This window comes from Eupeodes corollae, chromosome 1 (genome assembly GCF_945859685.1).
Source record: "Eupeodes corollae chromosome 1, idEupCoro1.1, whole genome shotgun sequence".
In the NCBI taxonomy this organism is placed as follows: Eukaryota; Metazoa; Arthropoda; class Insecta; order Diptera; family Syrphidae; genus Eupeodes; species Eupeodes corollae.
In genome coordinates, this window is record NC_079147.1 from 278,208,171 (window position 1) to 278,222,800 (window position 14,630).

The 14,630-nt window shown below is 38.9% G+C and overlaps 1 protein-coding gene across 1 annotated transcript; it reads right to left on the reverse strand.

Annotated features, from left to right (window-relative positions):
* Nucleotides 1–243: 243 nt before the first annotated feature.
* Nucleotides 244–5,451, reverse strand: LOC129950717 (uncharacterized). Its single transcript, XM_056062643.1, has one exon. It carries the CDS (start codon nucleotides 5,449–5,451, stop codon nucleotides 244–246), a length of 5,208 nt encoding a protein of 1,735 aa, XP_055918618.1.
* Between the last annotated feature and the right edge of the window lie 9,179 nt (nucleotides 5,452–14,630).

Consider the following 14,630-nt stretch of genomic DNA (forward strand, 5'->3'; position numbering starts at 1 on the left):
TGCTGTATGCGTAATGAAACGAATAAGTGGACTGTTCCGATCGAAAATAAAAACGCGTGCTTCGTAGCAGTCATGAACCAAAAAACTAAACTTTTATTTTTTATATAGAAGGACAGAGACAGACATTTATTACAATATTTTGATCTTCCTTTTGTTGTTGTTCTTCTTCTATGCTGTTTCGGTCTAGGGTTCGAACGCATTAAGGCTGCAGCGTAAACATCCTCCCGCCGTTGAAGGCCGGCTTCAACCAAGTAATAGAGGACATAGTTTGCAAATTGGCCGCTTAAATTCACCCTTAGCTGTAACGACGGACGCAACTCGTACAAGTCCATCTTGTCCGGGATAGGTTTTGACGATTCTTCCGGTAAGCCATCGGCATGGCGGTTGATTTTCATCCCTTATGAGGACTACATCGTCTATTTCGATATTTTTAGACTTCTCTTGCCATTTTGACCTCTTGCGCAATTGGTTGATGTAATCTTGAGACCATTTTTGCCAAAAACCATGAACAAGAGATTGCAGGTATTGCCACCTATTCGATAGTGAAATTTTGCAGTTTATATCGGTTGGATCAGGCACAGTCAACAAAGGTCTCGAGATCAGAAAATGCGCTGGGGTCAAAGGGTCGATATCACCTTCAAAACGAGCGCACAATGGCCTTGAATTTGCACATGCCTCGATTTGGCACAAGATCGTTGAAAATTCTTCGTAGGTCACTGATGTGTTCGCCATCACTCTTCGTAAATGAAATTTTAATGTTTTAACGCCGGCCTCCCAAAGTCCACCGAAATGCGGACCATGAGGCGGTGAGAAGATCCAATTAATTCCGTTGGTGGTAAGTTCACCTGTGACGTCAGTTTGAAAGCTGGCCGAATTGAGAAGATTCGCCCAATCGCGAAGGGTTTGATTGGCGCCCATGAAATTTGTGCCGTTGTCACTAAAAATAGTATGGCACTTACCACGCCTGGCCACAAATCTTCGCAATGCAGCTATGAAGGCTGCTGATGAAAGCTCGGTGACTACCTCCAGATGTATGGCCTTCGTTGCCATGCAAATAAATAAGGCCACGTACACCTTATATTGCTTCGCACCTCGTCCTCTCCAAGACCTGGCCGTAAATGGCCCAGCATAATCGACGCCGGTATTGCCGAAGGTCACTCCCGGTTCCAATCGTTGCTGGGGCAAATTGCCCATCTTCTGTTGATAAGGTATTCCTCGTTGTCGTACACATGTAGGGCACTTATATACGCATCGTTTAATTACATGATGAACGCCGAGAATGAAATAATTAAGATGCAGAAGATACGTCATCTGTCGTATTCCGGCATGCATATTGCTTATATGACAGTCGCTGACAATAAGCGTCGTAAAATGATCATCCTTGTGAAGAATGATTGGATGCTTCTGATCGAACGGTATTGACGCGTTTTTCAATCGCCCTCCTACGCGGAGTATTCCGAATTTGTCGATAAAAGGATCCATAAATCGATATTTACTCTTTTTCGAGACCGCATCAAAGTTTTTTAAACAATTTATTTCGTCGAGAAAGTACTGGCCTTGCGAGATCCGAACGAGAGCGATTTTTGCCAAAAGTAGATCTTGCGGTGAAAGAAAGTGAATTCGCGATGGATTTTGTGTTTGTCGTCTTCGAAACAAAAGAATACATCGCCTAACAACGCGCAAAAGACGGTTAAGATTCGAGAAACGTGTAGATATTTCAAAGTTTTTAATGTTCGGAGTTTCAGTTAAACAGACAAGTCTGCATTCGTTTGCACTTTCACTATATTCTGGCAAGGTAGAAAACGTAATCACCTCATTGCGTAAAAACCGCGGCCCGTTCCACCATAAGTTCAAATTAGTCAGGCAATGTGGCATTATACCGCGGGTGGCACAATCTGCGGGATTATCTGCCGTTCGTACGTGATGCCATATAGATACAGGAAATTTACTGACGATTTGAGAAATTCGGTTGTCAACAAATACGTTTCTCTGTCGGGGGAATCCGTGAATCCAATGAAGAACGGTTGTTGAATCCGTATAGGCAAAGCATTCGGTTTCATGAATCATAAGGGCATCTTTCACCTTGCTAAGTAATTTCGTTAGCAATAAAGAGCCACATAGTTCAAGGCGCGGTATTGTAAGTGTAGGTTTTGTTGGCGCAATTCTTGTTTTCGCGCAAATGAGCGCAGTTCGAATACCGTCGGGTCCTACCACTCTGGAATATACTGCAGCAGAATATGCTGACTCTGACGCGTCAGCAAAGCCGTGCAATTCCATAACCTTCCCCTCACTTGAATGCAGCCAACGCGGAATTTGGATGACACGCAGGGAATCCAGATCCGATCTGAATTCTGACCACTTGTTGTAAAGGTCCATAGGGATAAACTCATCCCACCCTATTTGTCTTAGCCAAAGATGCTTCATGAAAACCTTCATTTTGACAACTGTTGGCGAAAGCCATCCTAAGGGATCGAAGACGCGCGCAATGTCCGATAACACTTCTCGTTTTGTGGCTTGTGCACGTAGGGTATTTAACGATGCATGGAACTCAAAGCAATCGACTTCAACGTTCCACCATAACCCTAATGTTTTTACACCAGTCTCGCCAATACACAACTCGGTTGCTGTCTCTTGATGCTCGGCATCGATTGTATTTAAAAATTCTCGCGAGTTTGAAGACCATTTTCGAAGGTCCATTCCCGATTGTTTCAAAATATGGCAAAGATCATTTTTAACACTTGTGGCATCTTCAATGGAATCGAAAGTAGACATAAAGTCATCTACATAAAAGTCATTAATTAGGCTGTCCGAAGCCCGCGGATATCTCGCTATATTATTGATGCCGATTTGTTTTAAGACCCTCGTGGCCAAAAAAGAGGCGGAAGCCGTACCGTATGTAACTGTTTGGAGTTGATAATCACGCGGCTCTTCACTAACGTTGTTCCTCCAAACTATACGCTGGAAATGTACGTCGTTCGCGTTTACCAATATTTGACGGTACATTTTTGCAATGTCAGCCTTGACCGCAATTTTAAGTTTTCGAAACTTGACAAGGTTTGTAATTAAATCGTTTTGTATCGTAGGTCCGACGCGCAAATAATCGTTCAAGGAAAATCCATTCGTGGACTTACATGACGCGTCAAAGACGACCCTTAACTTAGTAGTAGTACTAGTGGGCTTTAATATCGCATGATGGGGTAAGTAGAATGCTGAACGTTCGCGTTCACTTTCGGGCACAACGGACATATGACCTAGCTGCTCATACTCCTCCATAAATGCTGCGTATTCGCGTTTTAGATTTAAGTCCTTGGAGAATCGTCTCTCCATTGCAGTTAGCCGTTTTAATGCTGCATCTCGGGAGTTTCCAAATTCGATTGGTGTTCTTGAAAATGGCAAGCTAACTACAAATCTACCGTCCGAATTGATAAAATGTGTAGATGCAAAATGATTTTCAATGGTTTCACTTACCTCGTACTCGGTGGAATTACCATCAAACATATTTTCGTGCTCGAAGAATTTTCGTAGAAGCGTATCGGTATCGACCGTGGAGTGGAAAATTCCTAAACAATGTTCGTGGGCCAATGAAATGTTTCCGGCAATCACCCAGCCAAATATGGTATTCTGCGCGACCGGTGACCCTGAAGGATGCGTAATTCTACCCTCTGCGATAATGTCAAAAAATATATCGGCGCCCAATATAATATCGATTTTTTGTGGGCGGTTACACGTTGGATCTGATAACGTCAGATTATTAAAGTACGATAAGTTAACACTTGGAATTTCCACGCTCGCCAAATCGTTTGTGAGGGACGAAAGAATAAATGCTTGCACCGACAAGCTAACTGTATTAAGGTGCGAGGAGATATCGAGCTTTACTTTTCCTCGAGTTCCGTGAACACTTTCGCACTGCCCTAGACCGAGAATAGGAACTTTAGCGTGAATACGTTTTAGGCCTAGCCTTTGGAGACACGACTCCGAAATAAGAGTTGCTTGCGAACCCGAGTCAAGTAGAGCTCTACACATTTGCAGCTCGTTGCGCCCATCCCTGACCATTACCAATGCCGTTGGTAGCATCGTAAAGCACTCCCGATAAGAATGTTGCATCGTATTAACCACTAGACCGTTCGAGGAACCTGGCGATTGTTGCTGAATCCGAGAGCTACCACTCGAGGTAGCTTGTGAAATATTATTTGAATTAGATTGAGAGTGGGATTCATAATGAAGCATCGTATTGTGCTTTAATCCACACATCTTGCAATGCGAAAACTTACACTCGTTTAAATTGTGCTTTGTGCGAATACAGTTTGGACATAAATTGTTAGATTTAACGAATTCAAAACGAGCCGGTATGGCTAAATCACGAAATTGTGGGCACATATATAAGAAATGCTTATGTTTACATTTTGGGCAGGAAGGAACAGTAGCGTTCATAACTCTTTTTCCCACATCTTTGGAAACCGATTTGTAAGCATTTGAATGACCGATATTCGATAAGTTGAGGCTTTCTAATTCGTTAATACGTTCGCCTAAGAACCGATTAAAATCTGACAATGTCGAATCTGATTTATTTTTAATGAAACGAATCCATAGCATTCGATTCCCGGAATCTAGTTTTTTGGATAAGAAATACACCATCAGCACATCCCACGCATCAACCGGTAGTTTTAATGCCCGCAACGCGTTAATGTTTTCACTGGTGACCGTAAATAAGCGTTTAATTTCACTGAGTGATCCTGCTTTAAGGCATGGTTGATCAAAAATATTATCTAAATGGGCGACCATGATAAACTGCGGTTTATCATAACAGGCCTTCACTAAATTCCACGCGACATTAAAATTGTCGTTGCTTGGGGTAAGGTGCTTTATAATCGATAATGCATCTCCCTTGAGCCATGTCTGGAGATATTCTAAATTTTCGACGCCCGTGAGTTTTTCTTTTGATGCAATCAACGACGTAAAAAGATCGCGAAACCGAACCCACTCGTCAAATTTGCCATTAAATTCTGGCACTTTCAAATCTGGAAGTCTTGCTATCGTTTCGTTTGTGTTGATCGTTATTGAACGCCGCGAAGATTCGGATAGCGACTTCACAACATCGTTTAACGCGCACTGATTTTCCATTAGCGATTTGAGGGCTTTACCGATATCATTTTCTTCTTCGAATCGCGAATCACTCGATCTTTGAGTTTGTAACAATTCTGTTAATTTTGTGTGTACCGAGAAAAATGTATTTTCGAATTCTACGCGATACTGTGTTTCACCTTCCAAATGCTCTTCTTCGACAACGGCTTCAATTTCGTTTTGGATGCGCTCATATGATTGCATATATTGCTCCAACTTAGCCTGTCGTAGAGTGGATTCAGCTAATGAAGTGGCCGATGAATCACAGTATGTAGATATCCTCGTTATTTGCCCTTTCAGCGCTGCCCGTTGACGTTTTAAGGCCTCCATGCTAAATAAATTATTCCCACCGAAGAATATTCAAAGCAAACTCAAACCAACAACAAAACAACGAACAACTGCGAGCAACAACAGCAACAGCGATTCAACGATGACAGGAGATAGAGAATACAAAAATGTACCACTATCACTAACTTGATGATTTTTTTGTAAACGGAATATATTTTTTTTTTTTCTCGATTTCGAACGGAATATAATTTTATTGTTTTTGGTTATGAACGGAATATTTTTTGCATGTGTTTCGAACTGAATGTAATGTACGGTTAAGCGGAGTGCTTCGCAAACCTTAACCACAAGAAATGGGTACTGCTTTTAAACGATTCACAAATAGATAAAAACGCTGGATATCTTTTGCGTGTTTAATTAGTAGCACAGTATAAATGATTATGTTTACTGGGAAAAAGTAATTTCAGACACAGCACGATACAAGATTCCGTCACACTCACGATATCAAGTGATATTGAAAAACTAACTATATTTAATCCGCGCTCGAATTGACCAATTTTGTATGCGTAATGAAACGAATAAGTGGACTGTTCCGATCGAAAATAAAAACGCGTGCTTCGTAGCAGTCATGAACCAAAAAACTAAACTTTTATTTTTTATATAGAAGGACAGAGACAGACATTTATTACAATATTTTGATCTTCCTTTTGTTGTTCTTCTTCTTCTATGCTGTTTCGGTCTAGGGTTCGAACGCATTAAGGCTGCAGCGTAAACACATGCTCCCTACCAAGTCATCGCCTGCTGCTTTGAATAGTTCGGCGGTGATGCCGTCAGCTCCAGCAGCTTTGTTTGACTTAAGTTTAGATATAGCTATCTTCACTTCGTCAAGGTCGGGTGGGCGGAATTGTTGATCTGCGTCGCCGAGGTTGAGTGGTTCTATCTCCCTTACAGCGGAATTCGGTTCGTCATCGCCGTTAAATAATTTGGAGAAGTGATCTTTCCATATTCTCAGCATCGCCTGTAGTTCTACTACGATGTTCCCTTGATCGTCTTTACAGGCTTCGGTTCGTGGCTGGTACCCTTGGGAGGTTTTTTTTACCTTTTGGTAAAATTTACGAACCTCATTCCTGTTGTGACATCCCTCTATCTCCTCGATCGCGCGCTTCTCATGTTCTCTTTTTTTCCGTCTAAGAAGCCGGTGTTCCTCTCTCCTCTTCTGCTCGTAGAGCTCGCGAGCTGCTCTCGTCCTTTTGTGCAGCGCCGTTTTGTATGCCTCTTGTTTCGCTGCGTGAGCTTGCCGGCATTCGTCGTCAAACCAGGGGTTTCGCTGTGGTGGCCGTGTGAAACCTAGCACTTCAGAGGCGGCATCTCTGATGGCTGCAAGGCAATGTTGCCACTGGTTTTCAATGCTTAATGCAGGAAGCATAGGACTCCTTAGGAGGTTATTAGAGACTCGATCGGAAAAGGACATGGCGGTCTCTTGCGATTGTAGCCGTATAACGTCGAATCTTCTCACAGTACTTCCTTGTTTTGGCTTGGATCGGGATATCCGTAGCCGTACCTTGGCTACAACGAGGTAGTGGTCCGAGTCAATGTTGGCCTCTCGGAATGTTCGGATATCCTGGATACTGGAGAAGTGTCGTGCGTCGATCGCAATGTGGTCAATCTGGTTGACGGTTGATTGATCAGGAGATTTCCATGTCCCCTTGTGGATATTGAGATGCGTGAACTGCGTACTAGCTACCAGAACGTCTCGCCCCGCAGCGAAATCGACCAGCCTGAATCCGTTGTCGGAGGTAATGTCGTGCAGGCTGTATCTCCCGATTATGCCACCAAAGATGTCTTCTCTTCCTAGCTTGGCATTAAAATCTCCTAAGACAATTTTAATGTCATAGCCAGGGCACTGCTCATATGTCTTGTCCAAGAGCTCGAAGAACATATCTTTGGTGTCTTCATCTTTCTCCTCTGTTGGGGCATGCGCGCATATTAGGCTTATGTTGGCGAATTTAGCCTTGATGCGGATTGTCGTGATGCGCTCGCTCACACTGTTGAAACTTAAGACTTTTTGCCTGAGCCTAGTTCCAACAACAAATCCACACCCAAATAGACGCTGTCTTTGTTCTCGGTAGCAGTCGCCGTAGTAGATATCGCAGTCTTTTAGTTTGCGTTTGCCCGGTCCATCCCATCGCACTTCTTGGATGGCTGTAATATCTGCCTTGCAGCAGTTTAGGGCTTCCGCTAATTGTTCGGCTGCACGTGGTCTGTTAAGGGACCTAACATTCCACGTACATATCCGAAGTTCGTTGTCCTTATTTCGTTTGCGTGGGTTGTCAACAGTGAATCCGTCCGTATCCGAGGCTTGTTGTTGCTTCGAAACTATGATGTTTTTACGTGGCCAGGAAGTCACCCCGACGGCACAACCCCCAACCTGGAGGGCCAGATCCTTAGTATAACTCCAAGGAAGGGGAGCCGGATGAACCGCTCCTTATAGGCCTGGGCTCCGAATATGTCGAAGAAGCCCTATAAGGTGTTCACTAAGTAGTTCGACCTTACTGGAACTGTAGACGCCACCTTTGATTCTATCTCGAGAATTCCGCTGCCGCCTGGATAAGGAGAGGTGCCTTAGTGGAAACACCTCTCCCCCCCCCCTCTCTCGTTTGCTGCCCCCAACAACTTTCCACTGGGGTTGGAACCCAATCTCCAGTTGAGGTACAAGGCACCCGATGTTCACCGCGGGGAGGTGAGAGTAGGAGTTGATAGACAGAGGTGGGTTTTGAGAAAAACCTGTGGACGCTTGTGTCCTCTTGAATGCACATGTTACCACTAGATGTCCATAAAAATCCAAATGCTATGTGTAACATTAAGAAAAGGAGTGGAATGGCTACAGTGTTACAAAGGAGTTCAATCATAATTTGGGATGAGTGTACCATGGCTCATTAACATTCACAGGATTTAAATACAGACTTTTTGGTGGAGCTATTCTACTATTATCTGGTGATTTTCGGCAAACATTGCCAGTGATTCCTCGCTCTACTTTTGCTGATGAAATCAATGCATGTTTAAAACAATCATTTTTATGGAGAAACGTCTAAACACTAAGGTTAACAAAAAAACATGCGAGTACAACTCCAAAATGATCCGACAGCACGAGTTTTTTTCTCAGCAACTATTAGATATTGATTGACATGATCTGATCGAGAGTGTCTTCCCAGATATAATAAATAACTATCTTAATCACAATTGGCTCAGAAATCGTGCTATTTTGGCAACAAAAAATGTCGATGTAGATCTCAGTAACTACCAGATACAACAATTATTACCAGGCGATATAATGTCGTTTAAGTCAATCGAAGCTACTGTCGATGAAGAGAAGGCAGTGAATTCTTTAGACATATCAGGAATGCCACCACACAATCTTCGGTTAAAAATTGGATCACCGTACACGTTTGGTAATCAAAAAAATCACAGGAAATTTTCTCGAAGCAACTATTTTGGCAGGAAAGTTTAAAGGAGAAATCGCTCTGTTACCAAGCATTCCAATGATACCGTCAGATTTTCCAATACCATTCAAAAGACTTTTACTTATAAAAATATAAAAAAAAAAGATTATAAACTTAAAAAAGAACTATAAATACGTAAGAAATACTTTTTTATTCTTTGGAACTTAACTGTGTATTTAAAAAAAAAAATTATCAAAAATTGAACTTTTTTCACGAAACACACTTGACACGTGCCTTTTAAAGAATAAGCTTATTGGAGAGTGACAAATCTCTGGCGAAAAATTAAAACTGTTTATAATAGTAAAATAGACCTAGTTTAATTCTACATTGCATTTCTGTACCACTCGTGCAATAACAATAGAAATAAATTATGTTGAATTTGGTAAACCATATATGGGTCTGATGCGGTAGAGGGTTAAGAAGATCAAAAAACAATATAGTCCATGTACACAATTTTTTAGTGTGAAATTGAATTTCAAATAGCTGTCCGATAGATTTTTATGAAATTTTCTTTTTTAAATTGTTTTCTTTGAATAATTATGTCCATAGAACTGTTCTATTTTTCAAATTTTGAGATAAAAATTATGGGAAGTTATCATTTTCTGATATGGGAAGTTATCCTGAGAACATTACTTTTTCATATTAGTTGTAATCTAAATTCATTATTCTAAGCTGTTGAAGAACATTGTTTAAAAAGTAATGCATTTAAGTTTATCATTTGTAGGCTCTTTACAAAAGCAAAATGTATTAAATATTGAAACGAATCGATTGAGGGGGTTATTTGCACCTTAGGTAATATATGGCACAATTTATTGTTAATATAACCTTATACTCGTCGACTAAAACTAAAATTAAACTGACTTAAAATTGATGGAGATGATATTGACCCATTGAATAAGTCCAACCATAAAATATAAGGGACCATTGTTAACAACTATTATCAAGTATTGGTTAAACAATTGAAACAAAGAGAATCTTAAGAACGTAAGGTTCAGGAAAATCGAAACCGAATCTCCTTATGAATATTAACAGCCTTCTAAAATACGTAGTTTAAATGCTCACTAAAAGTTAACTTGGGATCAAGAATAACACCTCAATCAGAAAACACAGAGACTTAAATCATGGTTTCACACTTGTTAACATTTAAAACAAGACAGTTTTTATTGCATTATTCCCTAAATTTTAATTTTAAAATAAACAGTCAGACCTCGATTTATACTTTTGAAAGACCTAATGTCATCAGCATAAATAACAACAGAAGAATTTGCATGATCGAAACCAAGACATTTATAAATAAAATTGGACCTGTATTTCTTCCCTGAGGTACACCAGAATTTAAAACAAATTGATCCAAATACTCATTACGAAACAAAACACTAAACATTTTTTTTTCAAATACGATGAGATCAAATTGTTTAGCTTTAAAATGAATGTCTTGTGACACAACGTGTCAAAAGATTTACTAAGATCAGTGAATACACAAACGTCTGAATATATTACTAGCTGTAGATCTCTTTTTCACGAAACCATGCTGATTATCACGTATGATTGAAGCACAATGAAAAGAAATATACTTAAACAGTTTCGGTATCACAAGCTATTTAGCTTTAAGTCAGTAGTTCTGTACCTCGTTTTTAGAACCTTTTTTGTGCAAACGTATAATGAATGCACTTTTCCAGATATTAAGAAAAACGGTTATGAGGAAAAAGGACTCATTGAAGATAACGGGTATGATAAATACGCAACGTCTTTTTTTTTAAGATGGATGATGGTACACCAACAGATTAAAACTCTCATTCGATTTCTATGTTATATCTTCATTTACTTCAAAATTTAATTCAATTGAGGAAATACTTCAGAGGAAGATGAGAAAGAACTGTGGTCATCTTTAATACCTTGTTCGAAGAAGTTTAAAAACATGTTTGCAATAGCCTAAGGCTCATGACTAGTTGACGATTAATTTGACCAAGAGTTTGAGTAGCCACTAGTTCTCCTATTACAATTTACCTCTTAAATTTTGGAATTATAACTTTCATGTAGTATCCGTAGCGTGATGGTTAGTGCATTGGACTGTCATGGTCTTGGGTTCAATCCCTGCCTGTGCCACCTAACAAATCCTCCCAGAGTAATTCTTGTCATGAAAATTGCTTTCTCAATATATCCGTTCGAATTTGGCTTCAAACTGTAAGTCCTTTCCATCCCTGACAACATTACTTGCACACAGGAATGATTAGGAATTGTAAGTCACTTGGCCCTGTTTTTCATGGACTGTTGCGCCACCTAATAAAGACATACTATCAATTAATGGAAGCTTAATATTACTTGTCGCATCAACAGGAACGTAGAAGTTATCGTTATCAATTTTAGCCAAATTCAGGTGTGGTAGGCTAAAGTTTCATCTTCATCTTTATGTTTCAATAGAACTTGGATACTTTCTTTCTTTCATAAGCGTTATCACAACTGGGTGGTATGTAAGCCGTTCCCCAGGCTCCTGTTTATTGGACCTAAGGTCCATCATAGTGTTTTTGATCGCTAAAAGAATTCCACCTCCTACAATGTAGGAGTTATCAATTTGATGACGATCACGTCAAATGATTTGATAGGAGGTATACGAAAGCTCAGAGTCAAGAAAAGAGCTATTCAGCCAAGTTCTTGTCAGTATAATGACTTCGTGAGAAAGATTGTTTCCATTTTTAAATAGACAATATTAGCATTCGTCCGAAGTCTATTTACAATTTGATAATGTAGGGTTTTTAAATTGGCGCGGGTTCATTTTGGGGCTCAGTGGTGACCATTTTGCTTTGGTGACATCTGTCAAATCTTTGTTTTATTATTCAGTTGTCTATACCAAATCATCATGGCAAATTAGACGAATAAACAAACTTTCAAATTTTATTATTAAAAAGAGTGTTCCTCAACGTTTCCAGTATTGCGCCCATTTTATGGTAGACGTGGTGACCCTTCACAGTCGGTCAATGATAGTGTACAGCAAAACCCGAACCCAGCCTACACCCGTACAAGATCCAACTGGCCCAGGAGAAAAAATTCATGACCATAGACGACGCCGTTTGTTCTCTGACTGGGCTTCGAATCGTTTGGAAGAGTACCCCAATTTTGGTCGTAAAATCATCTTTAGTGATGAAGCGCATTTTGGATGAATGGCTTTAAACAAACAAAATGTCTGTATATGGGACGTATGCCGTTTGGTGTGGATTTTGGGCAGGTTCCCAATTTTTTTGGAGGAAGTTAGTAGCGAACCAGTAGTGCATTTTATTTCTTAAAAAAACGGTTTTATGTTTTAATTTTATATTATTGTGCAAAGTTCAGCTTTACGTAATTGATATTGGTGATAGAAATATTGTGCTTAATTTAAGCTTCAAATTTAGTTTTTTAGTTAAAGATGCGGTGAAAGTAAAGAAATATTTTGAACAGTAAGTCCATTTATTAAAATTGGAAAGGTTTTCGTTCAATTCGGTGGCATGTGAGTAATGGGGTCGCTTGAGCCATAAAACGTACGGTAGTTGGGAATATAAAAGGATATGTTTCTAAAATTGGAGCATGAAAGGAGTAGATTGAAAAGCCAGGAATTTGAGATTAATGAATCAAAGATAGTCTTGATATTTTTGTACTTTGAAGGTCAAATCACCAATTCTTGAAAAATGTATGTCCTGAAAGTGAACCATACTTTAAATGTGTGTTCTAGGAGGGTCGAATAAAGACGTATCTGAATTTCAAAAAATCGAGTTTTTAGTTTGTTTTGAATATTTTCTCGTCTTGAGGAAAAAAAGATTCCGATCACAAAAATGTTTAAGATCTTGGAAATATTCAACAGAAAGAACAGGTCAACTTTAGAGTAAGTATTTACAGTTTGATGCCTTGACATGCTTTTAGTATCATTTGCTTCGATTATAATCTAATTAGATGTTTTGATTCCATCATACTGAACAAACAAAGAGTTGTAGTTGTCGTAAGGGTAAAATGGGATATCAAATTATTATTTATTGATCATAAAAGACCTTTTTAAAATCTGTGGCGATATTGGAAACTTTTTTGGGTTTCTTGAAGCCGAACTTATTTATTTTTGGTATTGCTTGTAGACAAACATTTCAAGAAAACACGATGTCTACTGAAATCTATACTTCTTAGAGCCAAGGTAATAAATTTAAACATAGCAAATTTTGTTATGAAGGGTTATTGAATTTGCAACAATATCCGCCAACTCTCCGCCTTCAAGTCGATTGTTTTGATTATACTTTTTCTTACATATAAGAAACATCCCCCAACCTAAAAGTTCCTGTTTTCATGTCATTACTTATCTGACCTTAAACTTAAATCTTTTCTGCAATTCTCACAAAAAAGTTTGTCACTTAAAAAACTTTTAGATAGGTACTATAACAATGGCAGAAAGCTATAAAAACTATAAATCATTATTACCATATACCTACATACATACAAACAAACTTTTGCCTATTTCCTTTTGCTTTCATTTAATCACATATAAAATAATAGCCCCAACTCGACTTGACTGTGTGATGCCAAGATTTATTGTTGGCATTTAGTCCTTCTCTAAGGTATTAGATATATGTGTTATCCTATTATCCATATGATCATGCTTGAGGACAATTAGGTCAAAATATATCCTTGTTATTCTATGTGTAGAACAATCAACAATATAAACTGAACATAGTTTTAACACATTGTATATACCTGCCTTTGACTATATGACTATGAGCTGAGTAGGATATAGTCCAAAGTCCAATAGCCAAAGGATTTTCTTAGGCTTTCAGCTGTATAATTTAAGTCCTGGCCAAAATCCTATATGGAGCAATTATTGAATTGCATAATACATAAACAATATACCTACACATAGGTAACTTAGGTATACCTTACCTACATTAGGATAAAATATTGTACAAATCGGGTTAGAACTTAAACACACGCTGGAGGCGACTAGTCCTTGGTTTAAATTTAAGATCAAAAATTGATGCCAAACCTTCAACCAAAAGCAACTCTATGTATCTTGTATAGGTAAATAAGTCGAAAACGACAGTAAGTGGTGAATGATGCTTATTGCCTTTCACTTCAAGGACTTTAAGATTGAAGGACAAGTAGATAATTGGAAGCTGTACGATACCTTTTTTCTCGATGTAGAAGACATTTCCATGAGATCAAATCAGAATTTGAGCCAATGCCAATCATTTTTTTGTTTGTCAAAATCCTCTTGCTGTCAAATTCTATGATTGTGTTTTCAAGTTGTCTCAAAAAAAGGAAGACAAGAAAAAGGCTAATACAAACAACAAAATTCACATCATGACATTCATTTATCTGTTTCTCATCATTTTTGCAGACAAGGGAGTTCCAGGCTTTTAGGATGAGATGACTGACATAACATCGAACTTTCAAAATACGGTAAGAATACGGCTACGGCTGTGTTTGTCAGTTATCCTTATTTTCCACTGCATACGACTTGAGTATTATATACATTATATTTAACATACCAATGTTGGTGTATATTGGAAATGGATAAGCCATGATGATAAAATAAACGGATTTTGTTTGCTCTTGGATGAAAACAAAAATAAATGTGAATATCTTTTTACCCCAAAAGCATTCATATAGATATGAGCCTTAGATGTATTTTCCAGAACTCAGATATCATCAGCAGCTGGAAAAATATCGCAAAGGTATAGAAAAAGATGGTGTTTGGTGTTATGGTAAGGTTTG